Below are 23552 nucleotides of genomic sequence, written 5' to 3'. Positions count from 1 at the left end.
CTTGCCCATTTAAACATTAGGCATCTTCTTCTTCATCTCCCTAGCACACTGTAAAAACTCCTATTTAACAACTATCACAGTGTATTAAAATAACCAGTAATCACCAGTTTGCTTGTCTTGCTATCCTAAGAGTTCTAATTCTTTAACGGCAGGAAGAAGTATTATTTATTACTGCATCTATAGCTTCTTAAACAGTTTTTTCACCTAGTAGGCCTCCACTAAAAAAAAAATGAATGAATGAATAAATGGAAGAGAATGTGGCCAAGAGTATGGTCACTCTACATTTAATATTGGACTGGGTTGGGATTTAGTCTGTCCTGAAAGGATAGGCTCTTCTGCCAGTTTTTTGTACTATGGTGGCCTGTGTGTTGCTATGATACTGGAAGCTATGCCACTGGTATTTCAAATACCAATAGGGTCACCCATGGTGGACAAGTTTCAGAAGAGATTCTAGACTAAGACTGTCTAGGAAGAAAGGTCTGGCAACATACATCCGAAAATTAGTGAAAACCCTATGGATTATAACACAATATTATCTGATACAGTGCTGGAAGATGAGCCCCCTAGGTTGGAAATACACAGTGGACTCAACAATTGACTCAAGCATACCAAATATCATGAAGATGGCACAGGACTAGGTAACATTTGATTCTGTTATGCATGGGGTTTCCATGAGATCACACCAACTCGATGGCAACTAACAAGGGGATAAGAACTGGTCTATGGATGAGGTTGAGGATCAGTCTGTGGTCTGGACTAAGCCACTCTCTAGCCCAGATTAGGACCTCAGACTGTAGCCAGGTTAATGCCAGAATCTATAGAGGGTTAAAAGCTCCATCTGTGTTCACGGTTAAGGGCAGTATAAGCCTCAGTGTGTGACAAGGGCTAGGGATCAGTCTTCAATGAAGCAAAAGATCTAAGGTAGGTAGCCTGTTCTGGGATTGATTGCAAGTATTTCATTGAGACAAATATAGGCTATGGCTTAGTCCTGACCAATATTCCTGTTTCAGAACACTAAAAGCATTTTTTTTTAAGGAGCAAACCATAGGGTTGAAGCAGAGGTGCTTTGTCTCTTCACTTAGTGTCCCCACTTACCAGGCTCAGCAGCCAGTGGTTGGTTGTTACTAGATTCTAGCACTCCATGGGCATGCACAGAGTAGGGGCGGTTGGCATTATTCTTGAACACCACAGTCAGGATATCACCAACCTCTCCTCTGATCAGCGGACCTAATATATGCAAAAGAAAAAAAATCCCATTATTGGAAGAGTGGAACAGGAGGCAGTAAAGAAAGGGATGTACATAGGAGCTCCCTAGAACTAGGGATTTGCCTACCCACAGGAAGAGGATGCCTCAACAACAGGATTGTGCCTCTAATTCTCCCCACTTCTCCCACCCCAATCCTCTCTCCATAATAGCCCAAGGCTCTAGGGAATCAGAACTCTGTGGAATCATTGATGGCAAGGAGTGAAAGTTTGGCCCAGAATACAAAGTGACTAGGGTCTCTTCAGAGGCCAGTGGGCCCCTTTTGGGACAGGACAAGAATGAGGAAACCCATCTGCTCCTATAAAAGTGAAGAAAACTGTAGCAATAATTAAACTGTGGTACAGGAGTAATACTGGTTCCCTGTATCATTTTTCCTATTCTTTGATATTCTTAAATTATACCTACGTGTTTAAATCTATCATTCTTAGAGACCCATAAGTATAGAGGTCTGCGAAAACCTGGTTCATGTTGCAACAAAATTCATGGATTCCTCCCTTTGAATTATCTAGTCTGATTAACTTTTAGTCCATGACACATGGGTAAATGCTTATTTTCATGTGGCTGTTTTATAAAATATGACTATAGCTTCAGCACATCATAAGTAAAAGCTGAGAATGGGAAATGGGAAGGCCTTCCTGATATGACATACAAGGAGCAGCCCAGGGTTCTAGACACTAAGGAGGAAGTGGCATTCCCTTACCCAAAATTCCCAAGTGCTCTTCTAGCTCAGTCCTTGGCCGAGGGATCCTGAATGTACCATCAGTGTATTCCCTGAATACAGCTTTCTTGTATCTGGAACCCAGGAGCCCATCCTTGTTGCTCAGGAAGATGTGACCATAACTAAAGGAATCCAAAGAGTGGTATCAGCACTTGGCCCTCAACCCCTGATTTTCAGATGTGGGGAAGTTAAGTCCGAACCATGTTATAGGTAGAAAAGGAAGGAGACCTGCTAATGCTGGATTGCTGATCATGTTGGCCACACAATCACAATTAAAAACGGAAGATTTCAGTATCTATTGATACATCTATTGATGTTTTCTTGCTTGCCTATCCTCCACATAGGAATTTGAAGTGCACTTAATATAGTAAGAACACTGGGATAACAATCAGGAGCTCTGGGTTCTAGCTCCAGTCTTAAGGATGTCTTAGATGGAATTAGTTTGACAAATGGACAAAATACAAGGTGGCTGAAGAGTACTAAGTGGTGCTGCTGCTGGGTGGGGTGGGGAGAGGTAGAGAGGAAATGAAACCTTACAGATTTTTTCTTATGTGATGCTTTCCAATTTACAGATTATTCACTTTATTGTTTGACATTCTCAAAAGGCCTATGAGGTAGGTAAGTCCCAGAGGTGGAATCAGCAGCCCAGAGGTGACAGGTCTTACCTACAATGACACTGTCAGCTAGTGAGGGAGCCAGGACTGAAATCTAAGCCTCCCTTCCTCTACAGTCAGGTTCTTTCAACTACACCACATCATTTTACAGATGAGTAAAACAAGGTTCAGAGAAAGGAAGTCACTTTTCCCAGGTCTCAGAGTAAGTTAGAAAGAAGACTTCATTCTTCAACAACCAACATATCAGACAAAAATTGGAAAAGGACAATGAGAGCACTGGAAACAAATTTTGTAGTGGAGACTGCTAAATTATACCTCGTTTTCCATTCTCCTATCCCTCTTTGCTCAGTAGTAGAATTCCCTAGAATTTAGCTGAGTTTTTTTTATAGCTGCCTAACAATAATTACATTTTCTATTCTACCTTGCAGCTAGATGTAGCCGTACGAATAGGTTCAGCACAATGGGGTATGAGAGAAAGTGATGTATACAACTTCCAGGTAATCTCCTTATAGACAATGCTGATTGCCCTGGATTCCTTTCCCCTTCTTGATAGTTGGGGATGGCTATAATTGGAATGTACATCTTGGTCCCAGAGATGTAGTTCACCTATCAGCTGTGGACCATTTGTCTGTACTGTTACTTGAGCAAGAAATAAAATTCTTATTTAAGCCACTTTATTTTGGATTTTTTCTGATACATAGCTTAAACTGTACCTTAATGAATGCAATGCCATTTTGCCAAGGGACAGCTGCACTGGGGCATTCAGTCCCTTGAGTAAATCCTCTATAAATTTTAGGTCCCAGGATAGGTTCTTCTGGTTAACCAGAGGAAGGACAGCAAAAAACTAAAAAAAAATGAGAGTGCGAGTAAGGTCTTTTTACTTCAGTCCTACAATATTACAGCAAGCTAGAAGAAGCACTGAGCTGGAACTTGGAAGACCTGCATTCTAGTCCTTGTTCTCAGATCTGTCAGTATCTTTTTTTTTTTTTTTAAGATATGTTGGTATCTTAATAAATGACCTTAGATGTGTCCCTTCTTCTCATCTCAGAGTTTTAGTATCTTCATCTGATAAATGGTCCAGATTCTCTGGAAGTGTGATCTCTCCTTTTCTGAAAACTTACCTCTCCTTCTCAGACTGGTTGTGCCATTCAAATTCCCAGCTCCTGTCAGGGCAATAGTCCCACTCTACTTCTTCTGCCATGATGTAGTAGATTCTTGCAGCCTGGTAGCGGTGCCGAGGGGTAGATTGGCGGCCAGGACACTGGGAGACATTGTAGATTGCACTCATTCCTGCTTCACGATGGTTGCCTGCCTGACAATAAATCTCAAATGTCCCTGAGGAAGGAACAGAGAGCAAATTTTGACTTCAGAAGTGGAGCCAACATGGACCCCTAGAGAGATGCACCATGCTGTGCCTTTGCATTAAAGACCTGAAAAACTAAGTAAAACAGATACAAACGTCAATTGCATCAAATTAAGGGATGAAGAACTAGATCAAACACCAAACAGAAAAAGAAACTGATGGAAAACGGAATGAAGAGAGATACAGAGCAGAGGTCCTCTGCCAACTGATAGGGCACAGCATTGCCATCTTGGAACACAGCCAGCAATGACCCCGGGCAGGGAGTTGTTGTTGTTCTTAGGTTCCGTGGAGGCAGTTCTGACTCGTAGAGACCCTATGCACAACAAAAAGAAACACTGCCTGGTCCCGCACCATCCTTACAATCACTGTTATGCTTTAGCTCATTGTTGTAGCCACTATGTCAGTCCACCTCTTTGAGGGTCTTCCTCTTTTCAGCTGACCCTGTACTTTGCCAGGGACTGATCCCTCCTGACAATATGTCCAAAGTAAGTAAGATGCAGTCTCTCCATCCTCCCTTCTAAGGAACATTCTGGTTGCACTTCTTCCAAGACAGATTTGTTCATCCTTTTGGCAGTCCATGGCATATTCAATATTCTTCACCAACACCACAATTCTTCCTTATTCATTGTCCAGCTTTCACATGCATATAATGTGATTTAAAATACCATGGCTTGGGTCAGGCGCACCTTAGTCTTCAAGGTGACATCTTTGCTCTTCAACACTTAAAAGAGGTCCTTTGCAGCAGATTTACCCAATGCAATGTGTCATTTGAATTCTTGACTGCTGCTTCCATGGCTGTTGATTGCGGATCGAAGGAAAATGAAATCCTTGACAACTTCAATCCTCTCTCCATTTATCACGATGTTGTTTATTGCTCCAGTTTTGAGGATTTTTTTTTCTTTATGTTGAGGTGCAATCCATACTGAAGACTGTGATCTCTGGTTTCATTAGTAAGTGCTTCAAGTCTCCTTCACTTTCAGCAAGCAAGGTTGTGTCATCTGCATAACGCAGGTTGTTAATGAGTCTTCCTCCAATCCTGATGCCCCGTTCTTCTTCATATAGTCCAACTTCTCGGATTATTTATTTGCTTAGCATACAGATTGAATAGGTATGGTGAAAGGATACAACCCTGACACACACTTTCTTGACTTTAAGCAATCAGTATCCCCTTGTTCTGTCCGAACAACTGCCTCTTGATCTATGTAAAGGTTCCTCATGAGCACAATTAAGTGTTCTGGAACTCCCATTCTTCGCAATGTTATCCACAATTTGTTGTGATCCACACAGTCGAATGCCTTTGCATAGTCAATAAAACACAAGTAAACATCCTGGTGTTCTCTGCTTTCAGCCAGGATCCATCTGACATCAACAATGATATCCCTGGTTCCACGCCCTCTTCTGAAACCGGCCTGAATTTCTGGCAGTTCCCTGTCAATATACCGCTGCAGCTGTTTTTGAATGATCTTCAGCAAAATTTTGCTTGCATGTGATATTAATGATATTGTTCTATAATTTCCACGTTGGGTTGGATCACTTTTCTTGGGAATAGGCATAAATGTGGACCTCTTCCAATCAGTTGGCCAGGAAGCTGTCTTCCATATTTCTTGGCATAGATGAGTGAGCACCTCCAGTGCTGCAGCTGTTTGTTGAAACATCTCATTTGGTATTCCATCAACTCCTGGAACCTTGTTTTTTGTCAATGCCTTCAGAGCAGTTTGGACTTCTTCCTTTAGTACCATCGGTTCCTGATCATATGCTACCTCTTGAAATGCTTGGACATCAACTAATTCTTTTTGTTATATTGACTCTGTGTATTCCTTCCATCTTCTTTTGATGCTTTCTGCGTCGTTTAATACTTTCCCCATAGAACCCTTCACTATTGAAACTCGAGGCTTGAATTTTTCCCCCAGTTCTTTCAGCTTGAGAGACATGGAGTGTGTTCTTCCCTTTTGGTTTTCCATCTCCAGCTCTTTGCACATGTCATTGTAATACTTTACTTTGTCTTCTTGAGCTGCCCTTTGAAATCTTCAGTTCTTTTACTTCATTGTTTCTTCCTTTTGCTTTAGCTGCCCGACGTTTGTGAGCAACTTTCAGAGTCTCCTCTAACATCCATCTTGGCCTTTTCTTTCTTTCCTGTCTTTTCAACGACCTCTTGTTTTCTTCATGTATGAAGACCTTACGTCATTCCGCAACTTGTCTGGTCTTCAGTCACTAGTGTTTAATGCATCAAATCTATTCTTCAGATGGTCTCTAAATTCAGGTGGGATATATGCAAGTCATATTTTGGCTCTTGTGGACTTGCTTTGATTTTATTTAGTTTCGGCTTGGACTTGAATATGAGCAGTTGATGATCTGTTCCACAGTTGGCCCCTGGCATTGTTCTGACTGATGATATTGAGCTTTTCCACCGTCCCTTTCCACAGATGTAGTCTGATTCCTGTGTGTTCTATCTGGTGAGGTCCATGTGTGTGGTAGCCATTTATGTTGGTGAAAAAAGGTATTTGCGATGAAGAAGTTGTTGGTCTTGCAAAATTTTAACATTTGGTCTCCGGCATTGTTTGTATCACCAAGGCCGTACTTTCCAACTTCCAATCCTTCTTCTTTGTTTCCAACTTTCTCATTCCAATCATCAGTAATTATCAATGCATCCTGACTGCTGCTCGATGAATTTCAGACTGCAGTAGCTGATAAAAATCTTCTATTTCTTCATCTTTGGCCTTAGTGGTAGGTGAGTAAATTTGAATAATAGTCACATTAACTGGTCTTCCTTGTAGGTGTATGGATATTATCCTATCACTGACAGCATTGTACTTCAGAATAGATCTTGAAATGTTCTTTTTGACCATGAATGGAACATCATTCCTCTTCAAGTTGTCATTCCCAGCATAGTAGACTATATGATTGTCTGATTCAAAATGGCCAATACCAGTCCATTTTAGCTCACTAATGCCTAGGATATCGATGTTTATGTGTTCCATTTCATTTCTGATGATTTTCAATTTTCCTAGATTCATACTTCGTACATTCCAGGTTCCAATTATTAATGGATGTTTGCAGCTGTTTCTTCTCATTTTGAGTCATGCCACATCAGCAGATGAAGGTCCTGATAGCTTTACTACGTCATTAAGGTTGACTCTACTTTGAGGAGGCAGTTCTTCCCCAGTCTTCTTTTGAGAGCCTTCCAACTTGGGGGGATCATCTTCCAGCACTATATTAGACAATGTTCTGCTGCTATTCATAAGGTTTTCACTGGGTAGTTCTTTTCGGAAACAGACTGCTGGGTCCTTCTTCCTAGCCTGTCTTAGTCTGGAAGCTCAGCTGAAACCTGTCCTCCATTGGTGACCCTGCTGGTATCTGAACACTGGTGGCATGGCTGTCAGCATCACAGCAACAGGCAAACACCCACAGTATGATAAACTGAGAGACACATGGGGGGCAGGGAGTAGGGGAAGGCAAATTCACAGAGCTCCCAACAGGAGACAGAGCACCTGGTAAACTCTGGTAAACAGAGAAACAGGCTTTCCTACCTCTTACTCTTCTGGTGAGTAGAAGCAAGAATCCATCCTGGGAGCCCCCACCAGTGTTGTCCACAATACAAGATCCCTTCCCAGCCCACCTTGCCCCATCCCCATCTGCTGCTTGGCTTTTTTTCCTCCTTCTTCCTTTTCTTTCTCCCTCTCACTTAGGCCCATACACCACCTTCCTCCCTCCTACCAGCTATCTCCCTGTGCCACCATGGCTAGAGGCCACAGGCCTACCACTGCCCTGAGTCTTCCCATCCCCACCTGTTGGCTCCTGTCACACAGCCATTTTTTTTTGTTTTTCTTTTTCTCCCTTTCTCCCTTTTTGTTCTCCTTCTCACCTAGCCCCATACACCATCTCGCCTGCTTCCTGTCAGTCCCCGCTGTGCCACCACAGCTAGAGATCCACTGGCCCACCACCACTCCAGGTCTGCCCTGCCCTCACCCACTGGCTCCTGCCCCCACTGTCATTTTTTTCTTTTTCTTTCTTTTTTTCTCTTCTGTGTTTCTTTCCTCACTCACACCTAGCCCCATATGTCAGCCCCTTTCCCTTCCCACAGGCCCCTGGGTCCATTCTGTTCTCACCACCGCTAGCCCCCACCAGGTCGCCTTTTTAAAATGATTTAAAATTTTTTTTTCTTTCTCCCTCCCACGTAACCCTGTATTCCACCTCCCTCCCTTCCCCCAGGCCCACATGGCACTGTCACGGCTAGAGATCCACTGGCATACCAGCCTACTACTGCCCTGGTTTCACCCCCTCCCACTCACTGGCCCCCACCATACCAATTTTTTTGAATCTTTCTTTATTTTCTTGTCTTTCTCCCTTCCAGTTAGCTCAATACATCACCTCCCCTCCCTTCCCACTGTCCCCTGGATCTGTCCCACCTCCACTCACTGGCCCTCACAACATCACCATTTTCTTTTCTTTTTTTTCCTCTCTCTTCCTTCTTGTTCTCACTCCCATCTAGCCCCGTACACCACCTCCTCCCTTTCCCATCAGCCCCTGCCACACTTCCATGGATAGAGTGCCATTGGCACACTGGCATGCCATTGCCCTGAATCTGCCCCATCTCAACCCCTGTCCCCCACTACACAGCCATTTATTTTTATTGTTTATTTCTTTTTCTTTCTTTTCTTTCTTCCTCCCACCTAGTCCAGTACATAACCTCCCCTAGATTCCCACCAGCCCTTGGATCTGCAACACCCCTACCCCCCAGCTACTGTTGCACCGTACCTTTTTTCTCCCTTTTTCTTTTCTTTCTCCCTCCCACAAGGCCTGTAGGCCACCTACCTCGCTTCCTGTCAGGCCCCACTACACCAGTACACTAGAGCAACCCCAGAGCTAAGGCTGCTGGTACACTGGACCTGCACCTCCTCTTCCCTTCTCCACTTGATCAGCTGCTGAATGGTGGGAAGCAAACTCATATGACTACCCATGTGACACCCCCACCCATCTGAGAAGGGGCTTTGAACACTGCCACACCACTTGACCATCATCAGGAGGCTGGCAGTGCCCACCCAGTCTGCCCTCAGCCGTCTCGTGAAACCAGTGAACAGAAAAGTAGGCTTTCCCTGCCTGCTGCTACCCTACACACACAGACAAGGTGATGAGGGCTATCAGGCACATGGGCCAGCAAGTAGCAAAGCATGCCTGGACCATCTACCCTGACATTTCAAAACAAAACAAAAAAGCAAGATGAAACAGATGAACACACAATCAATAAATAAAGACGATAATACCTCAATGTCTTGGAAACAGCACACAGTATCAAAACACATATAAAAAAGCAGAACAAGATGACCATAACAAGTGACCAAAATGAAGAATCAGATAACCTTAATGTAGAAGAAAAGGCAGTGAAACTATCTAATATGGAATTCAAAACAGTAGTATTTAAGGCTCTGAAAGAGATTAGGAGCTCTGGTGGAGCAGTAGTTAAGTGTTCAGCTGCTAACCAAAAGGTCAGCAGTTCAAATCCACCAACCGACCCTTGGAAACCCTATGGGGCAATTCTACTCTGTCCTCTAGGGTTGCTATGAGTTGGAATCAACAAGACAGCAATGGGTTTTGTTTTGTTTTTGGCAAGAGATTAGGAAAGAGATCAAGGAAAACAGACAAAACCAAGGAAGAAAATATTCAAAACCATGAAAACACACACACACAAACAATGAAAACATAGCCAAAATCAAGGAAAACACAGACAAAACAATAGAAGAATTCAGGAAAATAATACAAAAACAAAATGTGAAAATAAATAAACAATTAAAAATCATCCAAAAACAGCAACTGGAAATCAAAAAGATAAAAAACAAAACTTCAGAAACAAACAACTCAATAAAACGTTTTAGGAGCAAATTCAAAACAATGGAAGATGGAATCAGTGAGATTGAAGACAAATCCATGGTCACCACTTTGTTTAAGGAAAAATCAGAGAAAAGAATCAAGAAAACCTAAGAATTATGTGGGACACGATTAAGAGCAAAAATTTGTGTGTGATCAGAATTCCAGAAAGGGGGAGAAAATGGAAAACAAAGAGGAGATTTGCTGGCAGAAAACTGCCTAAATATCATGAAAGATGAAAAGCTGTCCATCCAAGAAACTCAATGAACCCCATATAGGATAGACTCCAAAAGAAAGTCACCAAGACATATCATAATCACACTTGCCAAAAACAAAGACAAAGAAAGAATCCTGAAAGCAGCTTGAGAAAAATGAAGTCACATACAAAGGGGAAACAATAAGACTAAGCTCCGATTACTCAGCAGAAACTATGCATGCAAGTAGGCAATGGTATGACATATATATATACAACATGAAAGAAAAAAAAAAACTACCAACCAAGAATAACATATCTTGCAGAACGCTTTCAAATATGATGGTGAAGTCAGGACATTTTCAGATAAACAGAAATTAAGGGAATTATTAAATACTGAACAAAACAAAAGAAATACTAAAGGGAGTATTTCAGTTAGAGAACCAACAACAACAGAATACTACCTAAGTCAAGGACACAGGACAGCATTAACCAGGTAAGAACCTAGGGAAAACTCTCAATAATAAAACAAAGCTAAAAGACTTAAAACAGGGAAAAAGAGATGTCAGTCTGTAAATTATGACAACATCAAATCAATAAAAGAGGGAATAAGCAGTGCAGGTATAGAGCTTTCAAATGGAGAGGAAGTCGAGGCAATATCAATTAATAAAAGACTGGGTCAAACTTAGGAAGATAAGGGTAAATTTTGAGATAACCAGAAGGAATGTTAACACACCTAGTCATCAAAGTAAAAAGAAAAACATAAAGACTCAGTAAACACAAAAATCTATAATATTAAAAGAAACAAAAACTATAAACAAAAGGAACTTAGCACAAGAAAGTAAGAGGAACAAAGAAAATGGCAGCACCACAAAAAAAAAAAGCACAACAATATGACAGAAATATACTCACACCTATTGATAATGGCACTGAACAGAAATGGCTTAAATGTAAACTTAAATAGAGAGTGGCAGAATGGATTAAAAAAATGACCAATCAATACCCTGTTTACATGAGACACACCTTACACACAAAAATCACATGATGGAAAAAAAATCAAGCAAACAATAATCAAAAAAGGGCAGAAGTGGCAATACGAACCTTAGGTAAAATAGAATTTAAGGCAAAATTAACCATAAAAGACACGGAAGGACTTTATATAATGATTAAAGGAACAATCTACCAAGAAATCATAACCTTAATAAACAACTATCCACCCAATATCAGGGCTCTAAAATACATAAAACTCTAACAGCACTGAAAAGAGAAGTAGACAATTCCACAATAATAGTAGGAGACTGGAACACACACCTCTCAGTAAAGGACAGAACATCTAGAAAGAGACTCAACAAAGATACAAAAGATCTAAAGGCAAAAATCAAACAACTGGACCTCATAGACATATACAGAACATTCCACCCAATAACAGTAAAGTATACATTCTTTTCCAATGCACATAGATCATTCTCCAGAACAGACCACATTTTAGGTCACAAAGCAATCCTCAATAAAATCCCAAACACTGAAATTATACAAAGCATTCTCTCTGATCATGACACCATAAGAGTAGTAAACAATATCAGGAAAATTAAGGATAAAAAATCAAATACATGGAAACTGAATACTGCCTTGCTTAAAAACAACTGGGCAATAGAGGAAATCAAAGAGGGAATAAAAAAAATTTACTAGCATCAAGTGAGAATGAAAACACTGCATACCAAAACCTTTGAGACACTCAAAGGAAACGCTTAGAGGTCAACTTACAGCAATAAATGCACACATCAAAAAAGAACAGGCCAAAATCAAAACTTTAGCCCTACACCTTGAACAAATAGAAAGAGAACAGCAAAAGAAGCCCATAGCCACCAGTAGAAAGGAAGTAATAAAGAGTAGACCAGAAATAAATGAAATTGAGAACAGAAAAACAATAGAAAGAATCAACAAGATCAAAAGGTTTGTTCTTTGGAAAGAGCAACAAAATTGAAAAACAATTGACAACCTGACAAAAGAAAGGCAGAACAGGAAAAAAATAACCCAAGTAAGAAATGAGATGGGAGACATTACAACAGATCCAACTGAAATAAAAATGATCATAAGAGGATATTATGAAAAATTGTACTCCAACACATTTGAGAAATGGACAAATTTCAAGAAACACACTACCTACCTAAACTAACACAAACTGAGATAGAAAATCTGAACAGATCCATAACAAGAGAAGAGATTGAAGGTAATAAAAAAAGAAAAACTCCCAACGACAACTAAAAGCCCTGGTCCAAACTATTTCACTGGAGAATTCTATCAAACATTCAGAAAAGAGCTCACACCAGTACTACTCAAACTATTTCAGAGCAAAGAAAAGAATACTCCATAATTCATTCTATGAACCCAGAATAACCCTGATGCCAAAGCCAGGCAAACACACACACACACACACACACACACACACACACACAAAATTACAGACCAATATCTCTCATGAATATAGATGCAAAGCTCTCCACAAAGCTCTAGCCAATAGAATTCAACATCATATCAAAAAAATAATAATACACCATGACCAAGTGGTATACATACCTGGTGCGCAAGGAAGGTTCAACATTAGAAAATCAATAACATAATCCACCATATAAATAAAAGAAAATAAAAGGATCACATGATCAGCTCAAGCAACACAGAAAAGGCATTTGATAAATTCCAACACCCATTCCTGATAAAAACTCTCAATAAAATACTTATAGAAAGGAAACCCCTCAGCATAAAAAGAACATGTATACAAAACCAACAGCCCATATTATTCTCAACAGAGAGAAGCTGAAAGCATTCTTCCTGAAAATGAGAACAAGACAAGGATGTCATTTATCACCACTCCTATTTAACATTATGCTGGAAGTCCTAGCTAGAGCCATAAGGCAAGAGAAAAAAATAAAGGCATCCAAATTGGAAAGGAATAAATAAAACTATCCCTATTTGCAGATGATATGTTCCTATACATTGAAAACTCCAAAGATTCCACAAGAAAAGTACTAGAACTAAAGCAGAGAAGCAGGATACAAGATCAACACACAAAAATCAGTAGGATCCCTATACTCCAATACAGAGAGCTTTGAAAAGGAAATCAAGGAAAAATACAATTTGTAATACCTATTTTTTTATAGAAAGATAAAACACTTAAGAATAGATCTAACAATGGCCATAAAAGACCTACCCAAAGAAAACTACAAAACTCTACTCCAAGAAACCAAAAGAGACTACGCAAATGGAAAAACATATCATGCTCATTGATAAGAAGGCTTGACATTCTGAAAATGTCAATTCTACCCAAAGCAATCTATAAATACAATACACTTTGATCCAAATACCAACAGCACTCTTTAACAAGATGGAAAAATCACCAACTTTATACAGAAAAGAAAGAAGCCGGGGATAAGCAAAGCATTATTGAAGAAAAAGAACAAAGTAAGAGGCCTCATACTACCTAATCTCAGAAACTACTATACAGCTGTGGTAGTCAAAACAGCATGGTACTGATACAATGACAGACCAATGGAACAGAATTGAGAGCCCATCCACCTATGGTTAGGTGATTTTTGACAAAGGCCCAAAGTTCTTTAAAAAGGAAAAAAAGGCAGTCTTTTTAACAAATCGTGTTGGTAAAGCTGCATGTCTATCTGAAAAAAAAAAAAAGAAATAGGGCCCATACCTCACAAAATGGACCAGAGACCTAAATAAAAAACCTAAAATGTTAAAGAGCATGGAAGAAAAAATAGGGACGACACTAGTACATGGCATAAACATTTGAACTGCCGACCTGTTGATTAGCAGCCGTAGCATTTAACCACTACACTACCAGGGTTTCCATAAATACAATATAAACCATAATTAACAATGTACAAACACTAGAACATAAACTAAATAACTGGGAACTCCTAGACATTAAACACTTATGCTCATCAAAAAACTCCACCAAAAGAGTAAAAAGAGAACCTACAGACTGGGGGAAAAAAAATGGTTATAACATATCCCACAAGGGTCTAATATCTAAAAATCTATAGAATACTTCAACAGCTCAATGAAAAGACAAATAATCCAATTAAAAAATGGGCAAAGGATATGAACAGACACTTGAACAAAGAAGACATTCAGGTAGCTGCCAGACTAATGAGGAAATGCTTGCCATCATTAGCCATTAGAGAAATGCAAATCAAAACTACACTGAGATACCATCTCACCCCAACATTAATGCGACTAATCCAAAAAAACACAAAATGACAAATGTTGGAGAGGTTGTGGGGAGATTTGAACTCTTATGTGCTGCTGGTGGGAGTGTAAAATGGTACGACGACTATGGGAAACAATATGGCACCTCCTTCAAAAGCCAGAAATAGAAATACCATATGATCCAGCAATCTCAGTACCCACAGCCATTGAGTTGATTCCTACTCGTAGTGACCCCATAGGGTTTCCAAGGCTGCAAATCTCTACAAAAACAGACTGCCACATTTTTCTCCTATGGAGCCACTGTTGGTATCAAATTGTTGACTTTTCGGTTAGCAGTCCATTGCCTTAACCACTAAACTCCCAGGGTTTCTTTAGCAATCCCAGTACTAGGAATATATCCTAGAGAAATAAGAGCCATCATACGAATAGACATATACAAACACAGCCATGTTCATTGCAGCATTATTTACAATAGCAAAAAATGGAAACAACCTAAGTGCCCACCAACACATGAATGAACAAATTATGGTACACACACACAATGGAATACTACACAACGATAAAGAACAATGATGAATCTGGGAAAAATTTCACAACATAGATGAATCTGGAGGACATTATACTGAATGTAATAAGTCAATTTCCAAAGGACAAATATTGTATGAGACCACTATTATAAAAACCCAAGAAAAGGTTTACACACAGAAATAAACAATCTTTGATGGTTACTAGGGATGGGACTTGCGGGTAGGGTAAATGACTAACCAGATAATAGACAAGTGTAAACTTTGGTGAAGGGAAAAACACACAATATAGGGGAAGTCAGCACAACTTGACCAAGGCAAAGTCATAGAAGCTTCCTAGACATATCCAAACACCTTAGGGGACCAAGTACAGGGGCTGAGGGCTGGGGACTGTGGTCTCAGGGGACATCTAGGTCAATGGCATATCATAGTTCATAAAATGTTCTACATTCTACATTGGTGAGTAGCATCTGAGGTCTTAAAAGCTTTTGAGTGGCCATCTGAGATACATCTATTGGTCCCATCCCATCTGGAGCAAAGGAGAATGAAGAAAACCAAAGATACAAGGAAAATATTAGTCCAAAAGACTAATGGACCACATGAACCAGAGGCTCAAACAGCCTAAGCCCAGAAGAACTAGATGGTGCCCAGCTACCACCACTGACTGCTCTAACAGGGATCACAGCAGAGACCCCCAGACAGAGAGCGAAAAAAATGTAGAACAAAATTCAAATTCTCCAAAAAAAGTTCAGATTTAAAGGTTTCGCAGAGTCTGCATTAACACCTGAGACTATAAAAGACTATGGCCTCCAGAAAATCTGCTAACTCAGAACTGAAAGCCATTCCTGAAGTCCACCTTTCAGCCAAAGATTAGACAGACCTATAAAACAAACAACATGCATGAGGAAAATACTTCTTAGCGCAATCAGGTATAGAATACCAAATGGGCCCAAAAGCAAAGACAAGAAGGCAGGAAAGGACAGGAAAACTGGAGGAATGACACGGGGAACCCGGGGTGGAAAGGGAAAGGGTGAGAGGTGACACAATGTGGGGATTTCAACCAATGTCACAAAACAATTTGGGTATACATTTTTTAATGAGAAACTAATTTGCTTTGTAAACTTTCACCTAAAGCACAATAAAATTAAAAAAAAAACTTGGCTCAGGACTCCCCTGGGAAGTGCCTGGAGGATTTCCTGCCTCTCCCTAGGTATATTGCTGAGGGTAGGTAGTCTCAGATAAGGTTCTTCTATGCATTAGATTAAATATTATTAGAGATTCATTGAGAGCAATAAGCACAGAGATTAAGAGTTCCAGTTCCAAAACTACACTGTTAAGGTTTGAAACTTGACTCTGCCACTAAGATGACAAAACCCTCCTGGTTTGCCCAGAGGATTTCCTTGTTTTAACATTGAAAGCCTCATATCCCTGGAAATCCCTGAATTCTGAGCAAACTAAGATGGTTAGTCACCCTACCTGCCACTTACTATCTATATAACCTTGAGGCATTTCTAAAGCTCTGTATTTTTTAGTTCCCTCATTCGCAAAATGGGGATCATTTTACTGAATTTGTTGGGTTGTTCTAAGATTAAACACAATAATGTATTCACAGTGCTTAGCACAGTGTATACAAAAAAAAAAAAGAAAAAAAGAAACGTTGCCATCCAGTTGATTCCGACTTATAGCAACCCTGTAAGACAGAGTAAAACTGCCCCATAGGGTTTCCAAGGAGCGGCTGGTGGATTCAAACTGCCGACATTTTGGTTAGCAGCCGAATGCTTAACCATAGTAAATGAAGTTGTAATGATTACTATTCCAAAGAAAGTTTTAACCTATGCAATAAAAAAAAAGGTGAGCTTAAATAATTAGATATAAAAAAGGAACTTCTGCTTATACAAGGGAAACCCTGGTGGTGCAGTGGTTAAGAGCTATGGCTGCTAACCAAAAGGAGGGCAGTTTGAATCCACGAGGTGCTCCTTGGAAACTCTATGGGGCAGTTCTACTCTGTCCTATAGGGTCGCTATGAGTCAAAATCGACTCGATGGCAACGGGTTTGGTTTGGTTTTTAGCTTATACAAGACAGCTTTGGAATGACCTTCCCTAGAAGATTTTTACAATGGAATGTTGAAATAACAATCTTGAATGTTTGAGTTGCAAAGCTGCCTGGAGCTAATCTCAATCTCCAGGTTTCTATGTCAAGGACACTGAGTCTCAGAAATACTGGTCAGGATATTACTTTCATCATCCCTTTCCCTTGCTGCCCACTGCCTATTCCATCACTATAACCTTCAAAGCCGTCTGGGACCTGGCCCCAAACTATGAACCCAATCCCACTTTCCACTTATTGCCCCAAACTCAACCAGTGCTCCAATTAAATCTGTCCCTCACTGCCTTCTCATATATCTTGCTCCTACCTTGGAATCTTCATTCATATTGTTACCCTCTTTCTGGAATTACCTGCCCCAGATCCAAATCATGTTTCTTTTCTCCCAGAAAGCACTCCCTGACTATTCTAGCCCACAATGACCTCTTCACTTTTGACCCTCCCTTCCTAAGACATTTCATTTCCAGCAGGCACTCATTGGAAACACTATGGGGCAGTTCTACTCTGTCCTATGGGATTGCTATGAGTCGGAATTGACTCAGAGGCAATGGGTTTGATTTTTTGATTTCCTAAGGCACTTCACATCTAAACCACATGGTCTTCTCTCTTTAAAATGGATCCCTTCCACTACTTTATAGGCTCTGCAAAAGAAGGGGTCCACTCTTTTATTTCCTTATCAGCACCCCAACTCTTTTCTTTCCCTTATCCTCCACACCAATCCATCAGTAAATCCTATCAGCTCTCCTTTCAAATTTATATTAATCCATTCATTTATTTCCATTTCTACTGCCACTTCCCTAGTCCAAACTCCATCATCATCTCACCTGGAAAACTGCAATAGCCTACCAACTGCCTACTCTGCTCTCTCCCTGCCCTCCTCAACCATTCTCCACACAGGAGCCAGAGTGCTCTTTAATAATACAACCCAGAGTACATTGCTCACTTGCTTTAAACATTGCATTCACATTCAGAATAATATCCAAGCTCCTGACTATGCTCTACAAAGCCCTATATAATATGATCTTTGTAAACCTCTATGATCTCATTTCATATCAGGCTTCCCCTAGTTCACTACACTCCAACCATATCGGTCTTCTTTCTGATCCTTAAACCAGTCATGCTTATTCTTACCTTAGGACATTGGGACTTATTGGTCCCTCTGCCTGGAATTCTTTGCTCAGAAATCTTCGTATAGTTCACTCCTCTTCATTATTTAGGCATCATCTCAAATTGACATAGAAGCTTTCCTGAAAGCCTCTCTGAGGTAATGTTCTCAACATTTTATAACATAACTGTATTTTACTTCCTTCATGGCATGTATAATTATATGAAATTATCTTGTTCTTTTATTTATGGGTCGTTATGTGCTTATTGTGAATTTCCCCTGAGAGCAAGAATCATGCCTATGTTTTTCAATTCTCTAGCACATAGAAGGTGTGAAATAATTGTATTATATGAGTGAATGTATATGTGAATAAATAACTATATACACTGTCCAAAAGTCATGGATGAGCGGTTGATGTGGAGAAGAAAGTCTGATGATTCCTTGAGGAGATGGGAATAGGTAGAAGAAATTCTGAGTCATGTAACCTGGGGCTAGCCACATCCTCTGAACCTTTCATTTGTTGTCGAAGCCCCTTCTTTTCAATACTTTGTTGACCTTGGCTTCCATGGCATTTCTCTCTCTTCCAAATATCCTCCTACATTTTTTTTTACCAGTTCTTTGCAGTCCCTTTATTCTAACTTATCTTCTTCTACCTACTTAAATGTTGATTTCTCCCTTAGGATTTCTTTCCTATCACTCTGTATGTTTATGTATTTTAACTATGAAAACGCCCAGATTTATCTCTGTACCCGGGCTTCTCTTTCTGGCTCTAGATTTCTATGTAAAACCACCTACTATGAAATCTCCACCTGGGTTTTACCAGTAACTTAAAATGTTACATGTCCCCAAATGAACACTTTCAACTGCAACCATATCACCCTGTCCCTGCTTCTGTATTTGCTCATTTGGTTAATGACATCACTATCCACATATTACACAAGCTGGAAATCTCAGCCATCCTTTCTTCTTGCTCAAACACACATTAAATTTGTGTCATTTTCCTCTAAAATATTCTTTAACTCCTCTCCCCTTCTCCAGCCCCACAGCCTGCACCCACTGGCAGGCACTCATAGTCTCTTGCAAGAGCCTCCTGCTGTGTTTCCCTGACTCTGGTGCCTCCTGACTCAGAGCTATTTTTATACTAATCCATAGTAAACTTACAAAAATCTTAATCAAATCCTGCCACTCATCATCTTAATAAAAGAAGCAAAATCTTTGATAGATTTCCATAACCTAGATGTCCTAACTCCTTACCAAGACCTTTCATAATTTGGCCTCTGCCTCTCTTTCTAACCAGGATTTTAGCCATTTATATTCTCCTTCAACTCTACACTCTTGGTGTTTCTAAACAGGGGTGTTTTAGCATTTTGGGTGAGCATTTCTTCATTGTGTAAGGCCATCGTACACATTGGAAAAAGTTTTAGCATTTCTGACTCCCACTCTCTAAGTGCTAGTAGTACCTCCTTCCCACTACAGTCATTGTGATAACAGAAACTGCCTCCACACATTTCCAAATGCTCTTTATTATACTACCTTGAGTGGAGAACCATTGGATCAAATCAGCTATTCAACTTTTTCCAGATAGGTGCTGTTTCCATGCCACTATCCATATGGTTCCCACTGTTTATAATGCCATTCTTCACCACCCATTCCCTTTCTTTGGCTGGTGAAAGCTTACTCTTTCTTAAGAGCTCAATTTTAATCTCTGCTTTCCTAGGGAGCTTCACTCCAACAGTCAGGCAGAATTTTTCATTGTTTCCTCTCCGTTATCACAGCTCTTGGTACATAGCATCATCATAACCTTGTGATTATTGTTGATATGCCTGTCTCCCTTTCTCACTGTGAGCTACCTCATTCATCTTCATATCCCTCAAACCTAGATAAACAGGAAGAAAACAGATGTTTAGAGTGTTTTGGAAAAATGTAATAGAAAAAGAAGAGATAAAGGAAAAAAACAGAGAAAAGGAATAAAAAAGAAAGACAAGAAGAGAGGAAGGAATATAGAGTGAAAGAAAAATGAAAAGTAAGAAAATAAAAAAGGAGAAAATTAAAAATAAAAGGGAAAAAGAACATAAGATAGAAAGAAGGGAGTGAAATAGAAGAGAAGCAAAAAGGGGAGAAGAAGAAGCAAAAAAGGTAGAAAAGAAAGAAGGGAGATATGGAGAAAAGGGAAGAAAAAATAAGGAAGAAGGGAGGGAAAAGTAAAAAAGGAGAAAGTGAAAAAGAAGGAAAGAAGAAAAGACAAAGAACAAGAGAGACAAAAGAAAGAATGTAAAAAAATAAGAGTGAAGATTGGAGAAAATAAGGGATGGAAGAAAAAGAAGGAATGAATGAAGGAATAAAAGAAGGTAGGAAAAGAAGAAAGAGAGATATAAGAAAGGAGAAAAGACGAAAACAAAGAAAAAATAAGCAGACGGGGAAGGGAAAAGATGACAGAAGAGAGGGAAAAGGAGTGAGAAAAAAAAAGGGCAGGAAAGGGTGAGAAAAAGGGAAAAACAAATGAAGAGTTCCAATGGTGAGAGAGGAAAGAAACTCTAGTGAGGAACCAAGGCAGTAATGAATATGCACCTCTTTGCTGCTGAGAAGTTTCACATGAATTTATTGGGAAATAACATAAGCTCTAACTTTTTTATCTGCTACTCTACTTAGCTATTAAAGCTCTAATAGTAGTAGTTCTATTGTGAAGGGCTGAGGCATATTGTGCAGGGTGTATTTTTAAACACAATACTTTGTTTTCTGTTGAATGTCATTAAAATTTAGAATAAAGAGAAAAGATGATTTTTAAAAAATCACCAATAGCCCCACAATGACTCAAACACTCAGCATTTTGCTGCATTTCTTTCTGGGCTTTTGTTTTCTTTCTCTCTTTGTTCACTTAGTTTTTTATTTATCTTTACCTAATTGTAAGCATTCAGTACATAACACGTTGCATCTGCAAGCTGATGTTTTTAAACTATTGGCAAAAGTCCTCAAGTACGTGGGCATATTTAATGTTCCCCATTGCTACCATTCTCTCTAGAGTTCCAAAGCCAGATTCTGGTCCTGGCTCTTCCATTAACTTGATGCCTTTGCCCAGGTCTCTGGAGAAGCACAATGGTCTCTCTCATCAGTAGTCAGAGAGCAAGCCCCCAGGGGCAGAATGGTTATGAGAGATTATCTAGGAGTAAGAATCAATAGGAGTTAATGGAGAAGGGGCAAGAGGGAGAAGAGGAAATAATAGTGCCAACATTTCCAGCCTGAGCAAGTTATTTTTTCCCTCCAGATCTCTATACCTTGTCCCCATCAGTAAACTAAGAGAACCAAGAATATCTCAAAAATGTTCTTCAGTTGCAAACTTCTATGACGGAATCACTTCAGGAAAAGAGTTTAAAAGGCTTGTAAAATAAAAACATAAAAAAGGTTTGTGATTTAGCTAGCAAAAAAAAAAAAAACCCTCAGGAATAATTAACCAAGAGTAACCTTCCAAGCTTTTACTCTTAGAAATACATTCTCCCTCTCTCTCCCCACACCACCCATCAGAATGTTTTAAGCCAACTACAAGCACCTTCCTTGGGCCTCAATGTGACACAAACAATAATTTCATTCATCCAAAGTAAGAATGAGCCATAGGGAGGCATAGGTACCTGGCTGGGGAGCCTAGTTCCTTATGTAGGAAGAAGATAAAACCTGGGTTTGGCTTTGAGGCCAAGGCCAGAGAATAAGGCCTTTCTTATTCAGAAGTTCCGCATGCCCTCTCCACTGCAAGCACTTGTTCCTCGCATTCCTTTCAGCTCCACTAACTGATATCTCCAATTTGCTCATGACCCTTCCTGGCCAAGAAAGTAGCACAAGGACATCTAAGTCAATTGCCATAATAAAATCTATTACGAAAACATTCTGCATTCTACTTTGGAGAGTGGCTTCTGGGGTCTTAAATGCTAGCAATCGGCCATCTAAGATGCACCGATTGGTCTCAACCCACCTGGAGCAAAGGAGCATGAAGAACACCAAAGACACAAGGTAATTATGAGCCCAAGAGACAGAAAGGACCACATAAACCAGAGACTCCATCAGCGTGAGGCCAGAAGAACTAGATGGTGCCTGGCTGCAACTGATGACTGCCCTGACAGGGAACACAACAGAGAACCCCTGAGGGAGCAGGAGAGCAGTGGGATGCAGACCCCAAATTCCCATAAAAAGACCAGACTTAACAGTCTGACTGAGACTAGAAGGACCCCGGAGGTCATGGTCCCCAGACCTTCTGTTAGCCCAAGACAGGAACCGTTCCCATAGCCAACTCTTCAAACACGGATTGGGCTGGACTATGGGATAGAAAATGATACTGGTGAAGAATGAGCTTCATGGATCAAGTAGACACATAAGACTATGTTGGCATCTCCTGTCTAGAGTGGAGATGAGAGGGCAGAGGGGACCAGAAGCTGACCAAATGGACTCAAAAATGGAGAGTGGAGGGAAAGAGTGTGCTGTCTTATTGGGGGGAGAGCAATTAGGAGTATATAGCAAGGTGTGTATAAATTTTTGTATGAGTGACTGACTTGATTTGTAAACCTTCACTTAAAGCACAATAAAAATTAATTTAAAAAAGAAAAATAGGAAGACCCTCAATGAGACGGATTGACACAGTGACTACAACAATGGGCTCAAACCTAGCAACAACTGTGAGTATGGCACAGGACTGGGCAGTGTCTCATTCTGTTGTACACAGGGTCTCTTTGAGTCAGAACTGACTGTATGGCACCTAAGAACAACAACAAATATTTTTGTTTTGTTTTAACTCCTTGAAGGCAAGCTTCCTGCACTGTGCATTCCTTATTATTCACCAGTGTCTAATATACAGGTCTATAACAGGTGCTGAACTTACGTATGTGGATTCATCAAACTTCATGCCAGTGGGTCGTTTTAATGATTTTACATTTCCAATAAAACTTAATAGGCCCTGAATGCAATGGAAATGTGTATTTGGTTTTGGATGGGGATAAAGTGCTTGAATTTTATCTTTAGATATTCTAATGGCTAAAAATGTTCCCCCTTTTAAAGGAAAATAGCGTTTCCACTTCTTATTTGAGAAGAGGAATATGACAAGACTAAATTACAGACCTAGTAAGGATTTTAAACATTTGTTTCAACATTTAGCTGGGCATGTTACATACTGTTTTAATATGAGATTTAAGCAGATATCCTGTTATCAATCTCTCAGGGAACTAATCCAGCACACAGAGTGAGAAAGATTTTTTTTTTTTTTCGGAATCTTAGTCTCCTGTCTCATTGCTGCCCTGCCCTGCATCTAGTGCTTGTCATAAGGGCAAAGCCAAGAGAAGAAAACACCATCATAGTTTTTGGAAGGAAGAAACATATTATGTGGAAGTTTTAATATAATACCTTAGGAAATCGAAGGAAAACATTAATCAGCTGTCTGTGGGGACTTTGCACCCTTGATTCTGTGCCTGGCCTCTAGAGGGCGATGCCGCACAAACTAGAGATTTTGCTTCTGTTGAAGATAAACATCACTGGCTTAGCCCCTCCTCCCTCCCTGCAGCTGGCTGAAGAACTCTTCGTCGAATTCTTCGCTAAAGGAGACAAGGGG

The 23552-nt window shown here is 40.1% G+C and overlaps 1 protein-coding gene across 6 annotated transcripts in view; it reads right to left on the bottom strand.

Moving 5' to 3' along the window:
* Positions 1-23552, bottom strand: part of HEPH (hephaestin) — a 211130-nt gene that overhangs the window by 125689 nt on the left and 61889 nt on the right. For all 6 annotated transcript variants that reach the window (XM_049872967.1, XM_049872971.1, XM_049872970.1 and 3 more), the window contains 3 exons: positions 3718-3931; positions 1965-2104; positions 1096-1227 (listed from right to left, as the gene is read on the bottom strand). In XM_049872967.1, the coding sequence (XP_049728924.1) occupies positions 1096-1227; positions 1965-2104; positions 3718-3931 (486 nt within the window). The remainder of the gene's footprint in view (positions 1-1095; positions 1228-1964; positions 2105-3717; positions 3932-23552) is intronic.

Source organism: Elephas maximus, chromosome X (assembly GCF_024166365.1).
Source record: "Elephas maximus indicus isolate mEleMax1 chromosome X, mEleMax1 primary haplotype, whole genome shotgun sequence".
Taxonomy (NCBI): Eukaryota; Metazoa; Chordata; class Mammalia; order Proboscidea; family Elephantidae; genus Elephas; species Elephas maximus.
This window is presented reverse-complemented; position numbering and strand designations above follow the sequence as displayed.